Genomic DNA, 21,159 nt, shown 5'->3' on the forward strand with positions numbered 1-21,159 from the left:
AGCACTTAATGTGGGGAAGCACATTCTAAAATGCTTGAAAGTAAGACAAAGCATTTCCATGCCATGAATCCCATTTTTCCAAATAACAAATTGTATTGAAAAATGTAGTAGAAACTTAGAAATATTTGTGTATTTACAATAGTTCTCACCTCAACAATGAAGCTTTAGAAGGCCATGGAGGGCTGACTCTTGGGCCATCTCCTCTTCTACAACAGAGGGACAACAATACTGACCGTTCAAACATTGTTATTCTAAAAGTAAATGAAATAATAAAATGTCAATTGCTTCACACTGCACAATTTAACACTAAATAACATGAACGGGAAGCAGGACCATACTCATTGAGTGAGCAGCCCAAAGCCTGATAGAACATGCAGCGCATTAAGCCTTCTGCACCAGGCAGCAGTTTGGGAGGGTGGCAGAACAACCACCAAAGCCTGCTTGCATACCACCTGTCACCCACTTGCCCACTGCCCACCCACGGCTGCAATTCAGAGCGAAAGCCAGGTGCAAGCCCATGGACTTCATCCTACATAACTTCATTCAGCAGGTGAATGAGGAAGCAGCTGCTGTCATCAGCACACCTGCTGGCTGTGTCTTCCAGTGTCCAAACATTTGTCCAGGAGGTGATAAGAGTTTCAGAATGCACTGAGGAGTCTTTCATACATTCAGCCATGCATTCATAGACTTGCACTGACAGCGATCACATGGACATTGGAGGCAGAGCATGCAAGAAGGATGTCGTAACCGGCTGGTGCATTCAGAAACCACACAGGATGAGTGTATTTGAAGCAGCATGGATAGAAAGCAACAGTGCAAAAATTGTTCCAAGAATAATACTGCCCTTAAGTTTCAGGCACTTCCCTCCTTTTACCCTTCTGTTATGTTCACATATTCATGCTGCATACTCAAAAGGTTTATCATAAGCTAAATGGGACATTTTCATAGGAGCCCCATCTAATTGTTGGCAGAACATCAGTGGACTGCTTACAGCCCCTTGAGATCTTTTTTTTGGATGTGAAAAGGTTTTAATCCTTGTGTCCTGGCAAAATTCCAAATTTGTAATTATTTTTCTTTCTGTGGAATTAAAAAGACAGCCTGCAGTTTCACCACGATATGACATTATTAATTTCTTTGAATCTACAACATGGATCGGTGCTGCCTTGCTCTACAGAGATGGGTACCCAGGTGTAATTGTATTTAACTGGCAAATGGAGCATCATCCGCATGTGTGTAAAGAGAACTTCAAAGGTTCTTTTGGATTCTTTGTGAGTTGATGTTTAAAGGTGTGATTGTTGCAATAATGATAACATCTCTATTCTACACTAGTATTTGCATGTCATGCTGGCACTAGCTATATCTGGCATGCTGTGTTTTTGTTGATTTTAGAATTATGCTGAATACAAGAAATCTCACATTGTAGTAATACAAGATTGCTTCTATTATATGGGACTGAGCAATCACTACATGTCCTGCTGCACAGTAGCAATCATTAAGTAGCTGGCTGTACAATTGTTATTTCAATAGGTAACTGGCATTTTGCTACAGTCCAGAGTTCCATGCATGATAGACTGGTGGTGTTCTCTGCAGTATTCTTCTTTTTAAAAAATCTTGTGTGATCTATCTAAAAATAGTTTTAAAAATCAATTATGATGTGGATGTTAAAATCAAAGGAAAAATGCATAATGGATACAGAAAGCAGTTTTTCATGCCAAATATTTTGGAGCCCAGGGAGAATTGTCATTCAGACCAGCACCTAGTTTTTCATGCAACCTGTTTATGTTTATGTTCCTCACCCTGAGCAGCAGTGTACCTTCACTACTTTTCTTTATTCATCATATGAATTGCTATTGACTCTGTACTTATCTATGATCTCATAATAAATAGTTATGTCCCACTTAAATGGTGGCATGGGGGGGCAAGAGGTGGATTCATCCAGCTGTGTACAGTTCTGTGATTCTGCAGATCCAAGCAAAAGTGTATGTAACTAGCAAAAAAACATGTGATGTTGCAGTGGTTAGAACACGGGGCCTGGATAACAGATCTATGTAGCTTTGAATCCTAATTGGATGGCTATAAAGTACATTGGACTGTATCTGAGCATAATCTTTCTTGCAGAGTGGTGAAGATAAATGGGGTAAACATTTTTACACTGAAAAGTGTTTCCTCATGAGATGCTTGGCTCATTATTTTGGCTAATGAGGGAGGAGAGATAATTTTCTAAAGTATTTCTTTATATCTTGCTTTTAATAGCTCTTGATCCTTCCAAAGACCCATGTTTGAAGGTAAAGTGCAGCCCACATAAAGTGTGTGTCACTCATGACTACGAGACAGCCATTTGTGTAAGTCGCAAACAACTGGTACACAGGTAAGAATGTTGTGATTTATAGTTTCAATTAAACATCTCTGGTTGGTTTTCAGAATATTCTGGGAGCTGATGTTATGGCAGTGATAGGAAATGAAGCTCCTGATTTGGGAGAGGGAGGAAAGAAGGAAAAAGGGACGCTTCCCCATTATTGGGACAAGGGACGCTTCCCCATTATTGGGACAATTAGATGGTTCCAGTCTTGTCATGTTGTGTGGGTGGTTTCATTTTCTTGTAGCAAAACAGGAAGAATTGGCTTGGTTGCTTGAACCACAGGGGCCCAGTCCTCCTCCCCCTCGACACTGTTCACTGCAGAGTAGGCAAACGCTATTTGCAACTCTCAGAAAATTACCATGCTTTTTGCAAGGTTCCAAAGGACCAGTGAAAAGTCTCCTCACTGCCACCACTGTGGGTTCAGTTCTAATTGCAAGTGTATGAGAAAGAGAATAATCTAGAATATAGAATAATATAGAAGATAAAATGTAAGAATTTCCATGTGTTACAAGAACTGGATCCTGACAGTATTAAGTATCCAGCAGTTTGTCCGTTATATTGACTCAATACTGCTGGAGCCTTTGTTATGCACCAAAGAGGCAAATAGTGCAAACTGTGTGCATGTATGCATCTGCGTATGTTTTAAAGATCTGGACAAGTTCCCAGATAAAACATCTGTCCTCCTACATTGCAAATCAAGGCCTTCTGTTGAGTAGAGAGGCAGCAGGCAGCACTGACAACTGCATTTATCCCAAAGAAGTGGAGCTAATCTTTCTTTTAAAAAATCTAATTCCACTAGTTAGTTAGCTCCCTGTGGCACATAGAAGCTGCAAAGTCATTTCTCCCATGCATGCTAAACTATAGTTGCTTCCCTCCTAATCCACAGGGTGTTTCATCCAATTGTGCCTAAAAGGGAAATTTAGGAAGGGAAGATACTAATCATTGCAATAATTTCTTATCCTTGACCACTTTAAAGAGATGAAGTAGGATTTGGGGCATTCTGTCTCCTTGTTAGGCTTTCTGGATGGGCTTTAACAGTGTGTTATTCTTATATATATATTTTCTGCCTGTGTATGTATATATAATTGTACACACAAATATATAGACACCATTTGCATTTTCTTTTAAGATTTGTTGAACATAAAGCCTATAAAACTGAACAATGTATCATTAATCTACTTTTTAAGTCGCCTATACATACCCATGTTTCCCTCTTTTATGTTCATGCTTTACCAGAATGTTAACTAAGAGCTGACTTGCATCCAAGCACTCATTTGGGGGCAGTTTTTCCATGTATTAAATGTCTGACCCTTGCCTTTTTATAGCCAAGACAAGGTGAAATGGCACATGATTCTTGAGGCATTCCTCATTTAATTCTGAGCAACATACAAATGAGTAGCTATTCATGGTTTTTATATTTATATTTTATTTATTAAATTTGTATTCAAACTTCATCCGAAGCTCTCAGTTGAAGAGGCACGGTTTCGCCTGGCACCTTAAAGGTGTATAATGAAGGTGGCAGGTGAGCCTCCCTCAGGAGAACATTCCACAAGTAGGAAGCCACTGCAAAAAAGTCCTGTTCTCATGTAGCCACCTTCTAGACCTCTCATGGAGGAGGCACATGAAGAAGGGCCTCCAATGATGATCCAGGTCAGTTCATAGGGGGAGAGGCAGTCAATCCAGCTGGATGCCTACAGAAGCCCAGCAGGAGGACTCGTCAATTGTCTTCTCCCATTGTTGTTTCCCAGGAACAGTTATTCAATGGTATAATGAACCTGGAAGTTCCACATAGCTATCTTGAGCAATAGCTACTGATAGATGCATCCTCCATCAATCTGTCTAACCCCAGTACATCTGGCTCCCAGCACGTTTCCGAGCACAGTTCAAAGTGTTGGTGCTGACCTTTAAAGCCCTAAATGGCCTCGGTCCAGTATACCTGAAGGAGCGTCTCTACCCCCATCATTCTGCCCAGACACTGAGGTCCTTCTGGCGGTTCCCTCGTGGCGAGAAGCCAAGTTACAGGGAACCAGGCAGAGGGTCTTCTCGGTAGTGGCACCCGCCCTGTGGAACGCCCTCCCACCAGATGTCAAAGAGTAAAACAACTACCAGACTTTTAGAAGACATCTGAAGGCAGCCCTGTTTAGGGGACCTTTTAATGATTAATAGATTATTGTATTTTAATATTCTGTTGTGGGCCGCCCAGAGTGGCTGGGGAAACCCAGCCTGATGGGCAGGGTATAAATAATAAATTATTATTATTATTATAAGCCACATTTAAAGGCATTTGCCATATCTGTGGTAGCAAATTCCTTAAGTTCATAGGCATTGTGTGAAGAAATACTTTAAATGTCCTAAATCTTTGTTTCAATTCATTAAAGCAGTGGTTTTTTACCAGTGTGCCGTGGTACCCTGGGGTGCCTTGAATGCTGGTCAGGGGTGCTGCAGGCAACACTGTCCTCTGCCCCTCTTTCCTTCCATCTCTCCATTGATGCGTTCTCACATCTCTCCCTCCCAAAGGCTTGCACAGCTGTTTGTTGCAGCAACCCTGGCTACAAACTCCCCAGGCGAATGGTGCCTCTGGGGCTGGCCAGGGGGTGCTTCCCAGGCCTCTGTGGGGCAGTGTAAGGAGGCACCTCTCTTTGTGGAGGGGGGGCAGCTCAGAGACAAGGAGTGGCAGCTGGACTCCCAAGGAGAGGGGAGAAGAGAGGAGGCTGAGGGAACACTGTACAAGGATGGGTTCAAAAAGGGTTGAGGGGCTGCCAGCTCTGCAGACAGGGGGTGGCATAACTGGTCTCCTGAGCCCCATACGGGTGCCACAGAAAATATGTAGTTGGTCAAGGGAACCATGGACCCAAAATGGTTGAAAACCTCTGTATTAAAGCATTATTGGAACTGCATTCAAACAACTCAGGTAGGGTGCTGACCCTCCTCCTCTTCCTTTGCATATTTGGGAAGGAGCTTAGAAGCTTCCCCTTCTGATTGTAGTAAATAATACTTGGCTTATTTCTCTTAATGTAGCAAACTATGGTTAGCACAAACAATAGTTTTCCCTCAATCCAGGATCCCATACCCAGATCGAACCATGATTTGCCATACTGCTTTGAGAGTTAACTATGTTCTGAGCAAACTGCAATTAGTTGTATTTGGACAAAATTGTAAATTTATTTTTCGCTGAGGCATCTAAACTCTCATCACCTGTGAAAGAAGAGTAGGCAGGTGCCTGCGAGCCCAAATCTTACTGCTGCACGTTATTATACTGACAAACCATGATTTGTTATTAGATCCAAATTGAGCCTCTAACTTCTACACCCCAAGGGAAAACTTGAGAGTGGATCTGTATCCCTTTGGGAGAGCTTTTGAGGCTGAGCAGTGCAGGAAGTGATATTCCCAGGGAAGGGCTGGTGTTCAGTGTTACAGCATGTGTCTTGCATACAGAGAGCCCCTTGTTCATTCTCTGATATCTCCAGATAGGCCTGAGAAAGTATTTCTGTCTGAAACCCTGGAGAACTGCTGTGAGTAGCTGAGCGTAGACAATCATAAGCTAGATGTATCAATGTTCCTATTCATTTCTGCTAAACCTATACATACTTCTTTTTCATCCACTGTGTATGGGGATGTTGTAATTCATCCCGGACACTGAGATCCAGCACCGAGGGCCTTCTGGCGGTTCCCTCGTTGCGAGAAGCCAAGTTGCAGGGAACCAGACAGAGGGCCTTCTCGGTAGTGGCACCCGCCCTGTAGAACACCCTCCCAGCAGATGTCAAGGCAATAAGTAACTATTTTACGTTTAGAAGACAACTGAAGGCTCTCCTGTTTAGGGAAGTTTTTAATGTTTGATGCTGTTCTGTTTTTAATATTCGGTTGAAAGCCGCCCAGAGTGGCTGGGGAAACCCAGCCAGATGGGCGGGGTATAAATAATAAATTATTATTATTATTATTATTATTATTATTATTATTATTATTATTATTATTATTACACCAACAAAGGCTGGAACTTCCCTTGCCTGTGGAGACATTCTATAAATTTCAGTGGCTCAAAAGAAAACAATTCTGTAAACTACTGTTATTGGGATGTGTTTGCTAGTGTACAGTTTCTCTAGTTACACTCCAAGTTACAAGAAAATGGAGAGTGTTCATAACTACATTTTTATTTATACTGCTATGTTTTGAGATTTAGAGCTCTTTAAACTTTTGTTGCTGTAGAGTTGGTAGTTAGAACCCAAAGAGAACATTCAAATATTGCATTCATCCCTTATGGGGGAAAAGATCATCAGATTTATTTGTAGCTTGGGAAGAGTGGAGAGAATATATTCTGGTTTCATTGAGCAGTAACCAGTAAGCATTCTTCCTCTCCGGTCCATCCTATAATACTTCCTAATTTACATGAAATTTGTACATGTACTGGAAGTGCAATGCGGGCCAGGACTGACTTCAGCATTTTAAAAGTTCTTTTTATATTTATAATATAATTCCTTGCAGTAGGTTCCATACTTTACCATTAGCACTCACCAATTGTACATTTAAAAGTATCCGGTTATGGTTTATATGATCAGGAGAAAGTTGATCTGGAGGTCAAGGAGAAAGGTATTACCAGACATGTAAAGAAAAGAAGAGAAACATATCGAAAAGCAGAAAGAAATACTATATAAAGCACTGAATCTTTTGCCTATTTTACAAGATGGCTAGACAATTTGTTCCTATGCCCTGGAGCTTCAAAGTTTATGACAAAGAAATAATAGCCAGCTAGAAATATCAAATATTTTGGTTCTTTCCTGCTGATGGAAAATTGCAATAAAATGTATGTTGGGTAGGTTCTGTTTGGACCTATTTTACAGCAGTTTTGTTCAGTCAAATGCCCTTGAGAAGTTTGTTTTTAAAATGCAAGAAATGGTGTCTGCAATTGCCCCATGTGAAAGTATGTCATTGGTTGAATTTTAACTATGTTACAGATATAGTATGTTAGTTGTTGTTCATTTCTGTATTGATTCATGAATGAGTTCAGTAGTAGGCAATGTTGAAGGTGTTATTTGAGCCAGATTGTCAATTTCCTTTAGAAAAATACTTGTAGTGGAGATGCCCTTTTATCAGTTCACTTCCAGAACAACTGTAGATACATATGATGCTGGTCTGGATTCCTACACACTTTTTTGGGGGAAGTGAAATTTATTTCTAAGTAGAAGTACTGTATATAGATTCCAAATTTAATAATGTGTTTGAATTGTCTGATACTGTATTCCCTTAATATTATCTGAGCTGTGCTTCACAGTGTTTCCAGCAGGAGTGGGCAGAAGGTAGATCAGAATCTGTTTGTAGATTTCTGGGTGATTTGAAGTCACTCAACAAGGATTTCTGACTCAAAAATGTCTAACAATTGAAACATTTTTATTCCAAATTAGGCTGCTGAAATGAAGAAAGATTTGGGGAAAACCTAAAGTGGATTTTTGTGTGAAAGGGCCATGAGCTCAGTTCTGGTACTGAAGACAAATTCTTCAGAGGTGCCCTGTTCCTTACTTCTAAGCCACTGTTTTGTACTTGGCTTCAGCTGGTTTCAGCCTGGGGTCCTGGGGAAAAATAAAGTAGATCCCACAAGCAAAAAGTCCACTCACCCCTGACTTACAGTGTAATTGCCTTTTATTACCTAAAAGTCCCCTTTCCCCAAGTCTAATGTGTTATCTTTCTGTCTGTGTCTGAATGCTTTAGCTTATGCCAGGGCAACTGGGGAGTCCTTTAGGATGCAAGCCTCAAATCTACTTTTCTTTCATCTTAAAAAAAAAATCTCTGGCAATTAGAAAGTCATTTCACTGTTGTACTGTGGTACAGTTCTACTGCACTGGAACAATATGATTGAACAAACATCCATGTTTCACAGATTTGGTAGCAAAATGCAGCAATGAATACAGTACATGCCCCAATATGAATGTTTGTGATTTCTGAATAGTTGTAGCAGCTCTGTGGAAAGATGGCACTTTGTTGTGCAAGATGTTTCACTATTAGGGCTGCTTTGTGGAACAGTAGCCAGTGTCCTGTGCTTTAGCAAACCAGAACTTTCTATCCTAAGCAGGGCGGTCAAGACTTTGTATGGGGGAACTAGATGGGAAACAGTAAATTGGTCAATTTCTTTAAGTGGGAGGCCATGTGCAATTAAGCCTCACCATTGTGAATAATCATAATCTTTTCATAAGGGGAGAGATGTGTATGTTGTTACCAAGGATTCATTTTACATGTGCCCCATGCCTCTTGGATCTAGAAATCTCAATACTTAACTGGAAAGCTTGCAGAGCAGAAGCACAAACACCCAAGGCAAGAAAGCTTCCCTTGGCATTTAATGACCTTGATGAAATTGACCAATGAAATGCACATAGTGGGTTTGCAAGCCAATGCCTTTCTCTACTGCCTAATCTCTGGCCAAATTGTCATTCCTGATACAGTGGTACCTCGGTTTGCAAATGCAATCCGTTCTGCGGAGGCATTCGCTTGCCGAGGTATTCGCTTGCCAAAGGCACGCTTCTGCGCGTGCGCGAAGCACCGATAGAGTGCTTCTGCACACACACACTGCGCAGATCACTTATGCGCATGCGCGAGCTGCGCAGTTTAGGTCTGCGCATCCGACGCAGCGGAACCCAGATGCAAACACTTCCGGGCCCGCAGCCTTCGTAAATGGAGGTAGTCATAAGCCGAGGTTCCACTGTATTTCCTAGTTTACAGTGTAAGCTTAGCAATGGGGCTTACTTTCAGGTAAGTGGGTTTGTAGTCTTGGTCATCTTAAATTCCTGAAGGAGGAAATGGCATGCACCAGCGCCACTGGAAGGCACATGACTGCCAAGTAGCATACAGTGGTACCTCGGGTTAAGAACTTAATTCGCTCCAGAGGTCCGTTCTTAACCTGAAGCAGTTCTTAACCTGAGGTGTGCTTTCACTAAAGGGGCCTCTTGCTGCCACTGTGCCGCTGGCACACGATTTCCATTCTTATCCTGGGGCAAACACTTCCTGGTTAGCGGAGTTTGTAACCTGAAGCGTCTGTAACCCGAGGTACCACTGTATTTTAAGGATAGGATCCTCCGCTGTAAGTAGGCACACATAATCATTTCTACACCACAACATTCCTTTTGCCCTCAGCAAGAAAGCAATAACCATTTGGTGTACATAACTTTTAGGGCCTCCCAGTACTGTAGATTCTCCTCTTCCTTTGTTCTGGGTAAATTCCTCTCCTTATGTAGTCTAAGATTTAAAACTTCTCTTCTTTGAGTCTTCAGCATAGAGACTATGAGGGATCTCCACAGATTTTTTTTCCCCAGTCAGCCTGCCTCCCCCTCCTAGTTTTCTCTCCTCTCTTCTCTTTTTGTTGCTTTATATTCTGTTCACTTTGGGCCTGGATTCTTCTCTCTAAGTCTGCATCAAGGGATGTTCTAGTTTTCTTTTCCCCACTGTCTCTTTCATCCTCTATTCCTCTAAGCAAGTTAAGCCAAGCCTGCTCCCAACCAGCACTGTTTGGGAGTCTAACCTTACTCCAGTTTAACTCCTGGCATGCCTGCCCGGTGACTCTTGCCCTCCTTCCACCATTTGTTTTAGACCCTCTCCTCTATGGGCTTCTGAAGTTAACCCTGAGATTGCTGCTCCAATTTTAAGCTGCCGGCATATCCATTCTTTTACTTCTGAAACAATTTGCATACCAATCAATTTTTTTTCTTTCTAATGTTGTAATACATTTGTACATTATTTGATTTTAAACACTGACTTATTGTCTGGTTAATAAATCTCCCTGCTGCTAGGGTGTTTGGAAGTGCCAGAAATAAAACTGCTAGTATGTTTTGCAAAGCTAAGCAGGGTCTGGTATGGTTTCAAATTGGATGGTGGGCCACCGTGTTGAGATTCCTGCATTGCAAGGGGTTGGACCAGATGACCTTCAGGGACCCTTCCAGCTCTCCAATTCTATGATTCTGTGCTTCTAATGTTAATGTAGGTGAAAGATATATGTATCAGTTGAGAGTAGTATGCTTTGGATTCCATGTACATGTGTAGAAAGGACACATGATAACATCTGTGCATATGCACCTTTGCAAAAAAATAAATAAATCTGTATTTCCTGTGTATAAGACACCCCCATGTATAAGATGACCCCTATTTTTGAGCCCAAAATTAAGAAATAAATAATTGCAACATTCCATGTATAAGATGACCCCCAATTTTAAACTTTAAAAAATTGGGGGGAAACATAGTCTTATACATGGAAAAATACAGTATGTGCTTTTATGGGAGCAGGTAACAAGGTGCAATAATGATCTGAACTAACCTGTGAACCAACAAATAAGAAAACCCTACCCTCATGAAAATTCCTGACCCCAGAGATGTAGTGTCAGTTTTGACAAGAATAATGGGGAAGATTTTACTCATCATTGCACTTAAATATCTCTGTTGATTATCCCAAAATATCCTAGAAGGAATACAGGTCAGTAGTTGGAGCACTTCAGGGTTTTGCTTCCAATAAGCATTCTCCCTTCTTCTTTATTCAAGCTCTTACTTGTCTGGCTATCTTTCCTAGCCATTATCTTAATATTAATCTTAACAGTTTGCCCATTTCAGAACTCAGTAGATAGTTTTCATGTTAGCAGTGGGTTGTTAACTGTAGCTGAGAAATCCACAAAACTGCTTCTTTGATTTGAATGCTTTTTGTCTTTTTCCTGTTTTTGTCTTATTATCATCAAGCTCTTAAGAGCAGAAAAGGGCAATCTGAACTCCTTTCACACTGGGGACATCACTGTAAATTAGTTGTAAGTAGATGGTTGTCATAAGTGTCTTCCTTTGGACAAATCTTGAGAGACCACTACTAAAGAGCAATAAAAATGTTATGCTAGTAAATATATGCTAAGATTCTTTTAGTGCATCCTTTGTGCTTAGGGAGAGAATTAAGATTACACATGCTGGAATAACTCTGACATTTTCTTGACTGATGAATGCTTCGTTGAGCAACCTTCATGTTTCATTACTGCATGGTTTGACTACATTATTATTATTAATCATTTCAAAATAAACATCACCCATCACACCTATCAGTTTCCAGCATGGGCAAAAAGTGCTACAAAGGCAGTCATGACATAATCTTGAAGATTCTCACCATTTTAAATTGCACCAATTTAAATGTATACCCAACTCTACATTTCTTGGCTGTAAAAACAACAGCTGTCCAGCATGACTCTTGCTTAAACTAGAGACCAGACATGATGCTCTAAGGCAAGGTTGAAACAAGTATTGTACAAGGCCTAGCAGAAAAGCACCAGGCAAAGGCATTCCTTTTCTCCCAGCCGTTTGGCAGATTTAACAGTCTATGGCCTTTTTAATGTGTTTTGGGGTGTTGTTGTTTTGTCATTGTCGTTGTCTTATGTATTTTGTGTTTTTATACTGTAAACCACCCTGTTATCTTCAGATGAAGGTTGGCATATAAATTTAATAAATATTTTTTTTTAAAAAAAAAATGCATTGGAATATTAGGCACCATTATACACTCAAATTATTTGACTCCCACCAGCATTCAAGCCAGTTGCATTTTGTACCAGCTGTGGATTCTGAACCATCTTAAGGACACCTCCACACATTGTAGTAGTCCAGCATAAAACTAACCAGGGCATGTATAACTGTCCCAGATCCACTTTCTCTAAAGAAAGTCACAGCTGGTGACTCAGCATAAGGCTCTGATACAAGGTACCTCTGCCTGCCAGTTTCCTAGTTCTTTCCTCAGCTAGACTATCAAGACTTCGCTTGAGGGTCAGAAAAATGTAACTGATTCTCCTATGTCAATTGCCAGCTTTGACCCATTGGGTCAATTGACTAAAATGTTTCCAGCAAGCAGAGGGCTTCCATAATTCCAGGATTCATTGTGATAGGGACATGCTGCCTAAAATTCCCGGTAATGTTTTTAACATATTTACAGTTATAACAGTAGTGAGTGGCATTGGGGAGTGTTGTCATTCACCTGCCCTCCTGTTGGCTGCATTGCTGCTGCTGACCAGAAGCAAGGAGGAGGAGCAAGGTGGCAGTGAGGTTGGCATGGTAGTGCAAATTCACTAGCACCATGCCAACCTCCCCACCATCTCACCCTAGCCTCTCTACTTCCCACTAACCAACAGCAGCATGAATGTTCATAGGTCAGGTGAGCATCATGCTATCCGCTACTGAGTTATAATAACTGTGACATAGCTGGCAATGATGCTGAACACAACTATTTATTTTTATTGTTTATCCATGACTAAAATTGGCTGAGCAATTCACTCAAAAAGAAATTGTTATTTAATGTTCACAAATGACCACCAATGTTGCTTCAATCATTTTTCATTTCCACAATAATCTACTTACAAGAGTTTCTAAATTTATTGCTTCCCCCCCTGTTAAGCCTCGGGACATGAATGTGTTGAGCAGAAAAGTCTTTTTAGTGCTAATAAAAGGCATGCTTTTATAATATTGAAATTGATGTTTACAGGGAAAGGATTTTTATTAAAGCCTTTCTTCAATTCCTAACATCCATACTATATTGGTGGGAAAGTGTTAAACGTACAGCCTTTTAAATTACTATCTTTGGGCAGATGATATTACAAACTCCTGTAGCAGTATAAATTATGAACACAAAATATTTCATTCATATGAAATATGCAGATTACCCTCTTTAAAATATTGCAGTTCCTTTCAAGGTGGTCAGTATATAAAACCTTTTCTGGAGCTTTGTATCCATTATGAATTAGGAGTTTTCTTCTCATAGTGTTATATCATGTTAAACATAATCGGATGGTAAGAGGCCTTGATTTCATTTTTTTTTTAAGTGGGATCTACAGAGGAGTGTTTTTATCTTTTTAACTGCTTTGGAAAGGTCATTCTTCCTTTCTACACACAGGCCTAATTTGCCCAAATGTTTCGTAAATTCATTCACAAACCATAACATGTGTGAAGTCCCAATAATGGAATCTTGAACATTCTACATACCTATTCTTCACACCAACCGAAAGTATGTTAGTTCAATCAGGCATTTATGGGATATTTAGTGTCCAGACTAAAGCACTAAGATTTGTTTTAGTGGTTCGTGTTTCTCTGATCTGTCCCCCCACTCATCTTATTCTATGATGGTCCCGTTGCCAGTGCTGGAGGAAGAGGAGTGTGGGAAGAGCGCACCTCCCCCAGCAGCGCGATCCCGGCAGGGTGCCATCGTGGCTGCCCCCCACCCGTGCTGGTGCCCCGCCCCCAGGATGCATGCCAGCCCCACCCCTGCCTGCTCTCCGCCCCCCAGTGCCGGAGCATGAAGCTCCACCACTGCCCGTTGCTAATATCCCTTTTAGCTGAAAGGTGATGGAGGGGGAGGTTCAGCACATGGGAATGGGTGTGCATGTTGTACTCCTGTTCAAACCTGCACCTAAACAGGTGACCAAATCTAACAGGGGCATGGCAAAATTATGTGAGCGTTTTGATATGGGAAAGGCAAATCAACACTCCATTCCTATAGCCATCTTCTCTGGTGCTTAAGCAACAGTCTCATAGCTGCCAAGTTTTCCTTTTTCTCGTGAGGAAGCCTATTCAGCATAATGGAAAATCCCTTTAAAAAAGGGATAACTTGGCAGCTATGAACAGTCTGCATTTACCAAACAGCTGAACATACCAATTATGAATTTGCCCTCACTTGAGATCAAGTGTTCAAGTATCCCCAAAGCAGACTAGCTAAGCTGGTAGTGATCCAAATACAAAAAGGAACATAACAAGATCTATGTGTGTCCTGATGTTTCAGATTCCCCATGTCTCCAAAGCAGCTGTTGTCATTGCCTGATATACTGCCCCCAAATTCAGGGGTGGGTGGGGGTTTAAAAACTGATTCCAACACAGTAAACAGAGATTTGTGTTCCCAAACAAAAACAACAAAGCTGTAGCAAAGTATATCCATGCAACAGATCCTTGACATCAAAGGCTCAAAACATAGACACCTTTAATATTACACATTCTTTCTTTTTTCCCTTTTTTAAAGCAAGACTTGTGTTCCAAACTGTGGCTTATTAACACAGACTATGATATATCTCCTTCATGTACACTCTCTTCCACCAAAGCATTGTAAAGTGAGCACCGCATGTAGATTTATTTCCTTAGTAACAACCTCAGTGACAATTGTGCTTTAACCTTCTAGCCAAGCATTTCACTATTTCCTCAAAGGTCATGAAGCTTTTGGCAGGCCAAGCAGGAGTCAATTTCGGCTTTGGTCCTGTAAACACATACTGTACCTGAAATGAAGCACTGCCAAACCAAGTGGGACTTACTTCTGAGTAGACATAGGTAGGACTGCGCTGTCAAGAGTTGTAACACTAAATAATTTAGTGCACACCCAGAGTTGTTGGACATCCTTCTCGGAAGGTGGGTAATTGTGCTGCCTCTGGAATGATTGAATGATCCAGTTATAGCTTATGCAGAGATGTGGTACAGCTTCCCCTGTCGGTGGGGTCTTGATTATTATTTTTATTTATTGCAGGATACTAGCAGTTTTCTAACAGTAGAGCTTAAACATAGGAAAATCCCAACAATGGATGCTTTATAAAGTATGTGGATTAAGCAGGGGTGGCCCAGCACTTTTCACCACCTGAGGTGAAATGGGAAGCTGCCATTCACACCATCAGCACAGCTTTGCTTATCGGGGTTGTGTTGTGGTACAACAGTAGCTTCCGGTGAGATCTCACAAGAGAAGCAGCTGTGCAACCCCAGTGGTAGCAGAGGTGGGCAGGACCAGTCTTCTATCCAGCTTTGCTTGCCAATTATTTGATCTTTTAATTCTTGCTGTGGTCCTGATGCAAATTCCACCCACCTACAATCTGCTACTTGCATTACAAGAAAAGCTTCATTGATGCGTACTGTGACTTCCCTCCTGATGCAAGTAGCAGCTACTAGGGGAATTGCTGTTGTTTTTTATGGAGACCATAATGTAGAAGTTAAGCTCCCCCTCTCCATTCCTTATGGTTCTATTGTTTCTCCTTCAATACCACTCTTTCAACATCTTCGCCTTAATTGCAGTCACACTTTTTTAAAGTGAGTTTTCACAATGTAATCTGATTCCAAGAGAAGTATCATCCAGCAATCACCAAACATTTCTGCCAGGGGCGTAGCCAGGATGAAAATCAGGGGGGGCAAGGGGCGGGGAGCATGGGGCGGGGCCAAGGGGCGGGGGCGGGGCCACATCGGAGCAGCCCGAAATCGGGCTGCTCCGACTCCCTCCTCCCCCTCCGCGATCGGAAGGGACGAGGGGGAGCCAGGATCAGCCCGAAATCGGGCTGCTCCGACTCCCTCCTCCCCCTCCGCGATAGGAAGGGACGAGGGGGAGCCAGGATCAGCCCGAAATCGGGCTGCTCCGACTCCCTCCTCCCCCTCCACGATCGGAAGGGACGAGGGGGAGCCAGGATCAGCCCGAAATCAGGCTGCTCCGATCCCCTCCTCCCCCTCTGCAATCGCTGGGGCAGGTGGAGGGAAAGCCCCAGAGCCGCGCAAAGCGGTTGCCTGGCTTTCCCTCCGCCCGCCCCACAGCCAGCCGGCTAGAAGGGACGTCTCCCTTCTCCCTTGCTGGCTGTGGGGCGGAGGGAGGGAAAGCCAGCCAAACGCTTTGCGCGGCTCTGGTGCTTTCCCGCCGCCCGCCCCACAGCCAGCCAGGGAGAAGGGAGACGGCACCGGGCGGGCAGTGGGGCAGGCTGGCCAGTGGCCCTGCTTCTAGGGGGGGCAGTTGCCCCCTCCTGCCCCCCCCTGCCTACGCCCATGATTTCTGCTTTTAAGTATGAGGAAAGGATGTGTGTATGTTGAGTGGTTAATGTGCATAACAACTGATCATTTTGCACATTCCCCAGGCCCCTATGCATAATGACTGGAGAATGTACAAAATATATTCACATTCTTCAAGGCCTGTTGGAGATTCTGTACACAATTCCCTCTTGATGGTCAGACCATGAGTCCTGGTGAATGTGCACAATGACTGGTTGTTATGCATACTAATCGCTCAACTTACATTCTTACTAACACACATATTCCTCTGGGATCGGCAATGTGGCACCCTCCAGAAGTTACTGGATTCCAGTTCCTGTAAACCCCAAGCAGCATGGCTAACAATCAGACTCGGGGAAGATGAAATCCAAAATCAACTGGAGTGTTTGTTTGCTTTCTTATTTGTGCATACAAACATTCTACAAAGCTCATGGTAAAATCATGAGTTGTCAATACTAAAATAACTACATTTTTCTGTTTGACATATGTGGTCTTACCACATTTATCTTCTAATCTGTTACTTCCTAGTACTTTCATTTTTCACTTTCCTCTCATCTCCTTTTTCATTAATAAGCCTGCAATTGCCTGCTTAGCATTCTGCCAAAACTCATCACGAGCTCAACCCACAGATTTTCAATTTAGTCATTTTCTATCAGATTAATTTGACCAGTGAACCATGAATGACATTATTTATGGGCATCAGCCATATAAGTACAGTCTCTTTCAGGCTCTGAGCTTATGGGTTATATTAATGCTGGTCTAAGATTAAACCACATGGATTTGCTTGTTTAAAATAGATGCACTGATATGCCATTGTTTTAGTTATAAATTATCTCCAAAAAGGCCACTAATCCAAGTCTGCCCCATGGTCAAAGAAAAGCACCATGTTTCACATTTAGGAGAAATAGTTTCATACTGTGAAGTCAAAGAATGTTGAACATAAACTTTACAGGATCATGTGTGCCCTTTTTGCTCCTTGGGGCAATGAGACACTGCTGTCCTGATAATTTTAATACTACCTTCTTGCCATCTGCAGCAGTGGCCATGAAACAGAGCTAGCCAGAGGGCCGCCCCCCCCCCCCCGTCCCCGATAAGCTACTGCAGCGACAACAGGTAGGGTGCAAGAACCCTCTCTTCTAGAACCTCTGCGCCTTGCGTTACAGTTATTCAATATGTATTTTCATGCTTATGTAGTTCGCTGCTGCCGCCTGTTGATCTGTATGCACAAAGCAGCTCACAACATATCAAATGAAGAGCAATAACAATTTCAAAAAAACATTAAGAGCAATTACAATTAATCATAATGCCAATAGTGCATTGATGTGTGTAACATTCTGTAAAGCAATACCTACTGTACTTTTAACAGGTTGAAATTAAACAGGAGAGAACATAAAACCTAATAGAGGAATAAAAGCAACAGCACAGAAGGTCCAAAATAACTTCATACCACTAGGCATTCCACAAAGGTTCACATTTTGCTGGCCTGTGTTAGATGGCACTTTCCCGCTCTTTCACCAGACATCTCTTCTACCAGTTCATTCCCCATTTCTTACTGGGAGAGTAAATATTACTCCTCCTCCCCCCAAGCCCCACATAGACTCAGTTTTGTTATTGGTCAATTTCTCTTATTTAGTTTGCTAGATAATTAGCTAGGTGAGTTCATTGAGAGTCCTTATTCTCTGAGCTTCCAAAGTAGTTTGTAGAAATAGTAGGTCACAAATTTTCTTATGTAAACCATGGGTGTGTGCATGTAAAATATATAGATGGGTGATGAGCATTTCTGCATTCTCTCTGTCACCAAATACCATATCTTTATCCTATCCACACAAGGAACCTACTACTTGCTTATTTTTTCCTTTTGCTTCGAACCTAGCCAAAGAAACTTTTAAAATTATCTTTAACTTTTCTTGCAAGCCTGAGTTCATTCTGAGCTTTGGCCTGCCTGACCTTCTCCCTGCATCTGTTGGCTACTCATGTATACTCTTCCTTCATGATTTCCTCTTTCTTCCATTTCTTACACATACCCTTATTAAATAGCTCGGCTCATTTGTAAGCTCCTTATACAGCCAAACTGGTTTTTTTAGATGCCTCCCATTTTTCTTTCTCACCAGAATTGGCTGTATTTGTGCTTTAAATATTTTGCCTTTAAGAAGTTGACATCCACCCCATACCATGCCCCCAGGATGTGCGTCATGCCCCCTGGGGTGCGCATCACGCCCCCTGGGGGGCACCAGCCATGGCCCCGCCTGCTCTCTCCGCCCCCGGTAGTGGAGCATGCAGCTTCGCCACTGGACGCAATCACTTCCTCCCAAATTTTATAGCACTTCCACCTCATCAATCAGTTCTTCCCTATTGGTGAGGAGCAGGTCCAAGAGAAATGATACTCTTGTTGCTTCTTTTACCACCTGGGAAATGAAACTGTCAGTGTGGTTATTGAAGAATTTATTGGACCTTACATTCCTGGCAGAGTTTGAGTTCCAGTCCCTGACACTACAGCAGCTCCCTCCCAGTCCATGTCTCTTGGTTCTAAGCACAGCATGAGGCAGCACTCGGGGCCTCCCCCTCAATTTCCCCTGCCAAACACCCTCACAAATGTCCCTGTTAAAAGTCCTATTCACGATCTCCTGTAGGACCAAAATCTGTGAGCTACCCTTTCTGATAGTTGCAGCCAAACTACTTTGGAAGCTTAGCAGAGAAGACTCTTATTTGATAATTATGAGCTGCTGTTTGGAAGTGGGTGGGAGGGGAGAAGCCCTGGTGGGTGCCCAAGGAGCTGCTATGCAGACTGTTTCTTAGTGCAACAATAATTGGTTCCATGGCATCTAGAAACATGCCTGAGAATGCTTAGTGATGTGCCCTTTGGGGCCATTTTGTAGATGGTTCCCACAGGACACTTCATTGTCTTCACAATAAATACTTTCTGACAGTTCATCTTGGATTCCCTTTGATTTTGTCACCACCTAACCTGCTGGGGACTTTGCAAAGAAATGACTGCATCCCTGTACAGTAGTGTAAAAATAAGTGTTGCCTCATATATCTGAGTCAACATGACCCTATACAACCTGCCTTTAAACAATGTTTGTGTGTGGCACTCCGGGCACACGCACACTCTCCACACACACACACCATTCCTATGGCTAGAGGCTTTTGTAGTCATGTGAATTTTGTATTGATGCTTTCCTTGTTGAAATGGAAAATAAGCTGCTCCATTACTGTGTTCTTCAGTGGAGCCCAGCTGTTTTCCCTGTGATGAATAGCATGGTTTATATATATTAATTACACGTATTCATTTAAAGAAAATACACATTTCTGTGTGATACCTTATTCTACAACTCCCTTACATTTAAGAAAGTGCTTTTGTCTCCCAACAGCTGCCATCAGGAAATCAGTCATTTTGAAACTAATCTGAACCCAAACAAAACTAGTTTTCTTGTTTCCTAAAGAATTTGCCTTTTAATTGTTTTGTTTTGTGTACTCACTATGACTAAGAAAAATAACAATGATTGGTGTAGTAGTGTATTTTTCGGGGGGGGGGGGAGTACATTTATAAACCAACCTGAAGACACTTAAGTCTTAAAATTACAGTCTTAAAATGCATTTGTTTTCAGCTTAATGCCCATGGTCTGGTTGGTAGAAGCCAAGGAAAGTGCAATATGGTTTGAAGGCATAAGGAGTGATAAGAGTTGCAGAACTGGTTTATCACATATCTCTGAGAACAAGATTTTGAAAAGCAACCATGGCAAAATGACAGCTTGAGGAGAAGCACTGGAAAACCATGATTATTGGTCAAATTACAGGTAGACCCTACTATCCAAATGCTCATTATATGAAAATTCACTTATCCAAACACAAGGAATTAGTACCCCAGCCTCACTATACACACAGCAGATTCAGCTATTTAAACAGCCAGACTGGTGTGTAATGCTGTAAACTAATAAGCAGCCTTAAACAAGCCTTTCTTTTTTGTGTTTTGCTGTTTTGCCAGGAGGGAAGGAAGAGATTGGACCAATAAGAGAGCATTTCCCACCTTATTGCTTGCCTTTTGCAAGGTTTCAGAGCATTTTCCTGGGTTTGCTGTGGTTTTTTCATCATTTTGGGCTCAAAGTTCCATGGTCAGGAACACATTACAAATTTCTCCATAGGAACCAATGGAAATTGTCAACTCGTTGTGCAAACACTTGTCTAACAATCACATTCCAGCCATGCAAAAACACTGAATGAAGGCCTGGAGGAGGCCAAAGTAGGATGTGGCCTGGGGAGAATCCTAAGGGCCAGATCAAGGCACTTGGAGGGCCTCATTTGGCTCTCAGGGCCGTCCCCCAGCCCTGTTGTTAACCATTCAAAATCTGTGTGAGTAGTTGATATGAATGGTGTTTGAATGGTTGCACGTGGTGATGCAACGAGCTGCATTTAACAGTAATATGCTAATTTGATGCAACTATTTGTATGAATGTATTCTAAAAGGATATTTAAAAGTTTATTTTTAAGACACTTTAGTTCAGCCATACTGGGGCCAGCCAAACTCAATTGACAATACCCTACACAACTGAATTCCAGGAGCTTTTAGGATAGTTGGGGAAATTCCCCAGGAAAAATACAGATCCTAGGGACAATATGTCCTTTGTTCCCAGTTGCAACCCTTTCTTTCCTACTGTGCACTTAAATGTATGGTACTTACTTGTGTACATTGCAGTGTCTCTCTCCTTTATTTTGTTCACTTGCATAGAAAAGCTCAGCCAAATCCTTGAGGAAGAAATAAAGTCTCCTGACCCCACAAGATGCAAGGAATTAAGATAGCTGTGAGCTGACCCTGGCTGCTGCAAACCAGGCTGGGTGTGCATTAATAGGCTGCTAGTTGACCACTGTGTCCCTGTTTTGCAGGCCACTCATGTGTGCATGAATAGCTTGCAGAATGCAGACCATGTTGTAGCGTATTGCAATACTACAATGTATAATTATCAAGAGACACTCCAAATGAGAATTGCAGTTTTCTTCCAAAACTGAACTTTCAATGATTTGCCATGATACCTTTGTTCTGG

The 21,159-nt window shown here is 42.1% G+C and overlaps 1 protein-coding gene across 4 annotated transcripts in view; it reads left to right on the forward strand.

Annotated features, from left to right (window-relative positions):
* SPOCK1 (SPARC (osteonectin), cwcv and kazal like domains proteoglycan 1) overlaps window positions 1-21,159 on the forward strand; it is a 425,281-nt gene that overhangs the window by 231,195 nt on the left and 172,927 nt on the right. For all 4 annotated transcript variants that reach the window (XM_088661937.1, XM_035105504.3, XM_088661938.1 and 1 more), the window contains exon 4: window positions 2,254-2,368. In XM_088661937.1, coding sequence (XP_088518063.1) covers window positions 2,254-2,368 — 115 coding nt within the window. The remainder of the gene's footprint in view (window positions 1-2,253; window positions 2,369-21,159) is intronic.

Source organism: Zootoca vivipara, chromosome 2 (genome assembly GCF_965207765.1).
Source record: "Zootoca vivipara chromosome 2, rZooViv2.hap1.1, whole genome shotgun sequence".
In the NCBI taxonomy this organism is placed as follows: domain Eukaryota; kingdom Metazoa; phylum Chordata; class Lepidosauria; order Squamata; family Lacertidae; genus Zootoca; species Zootoca vivipara.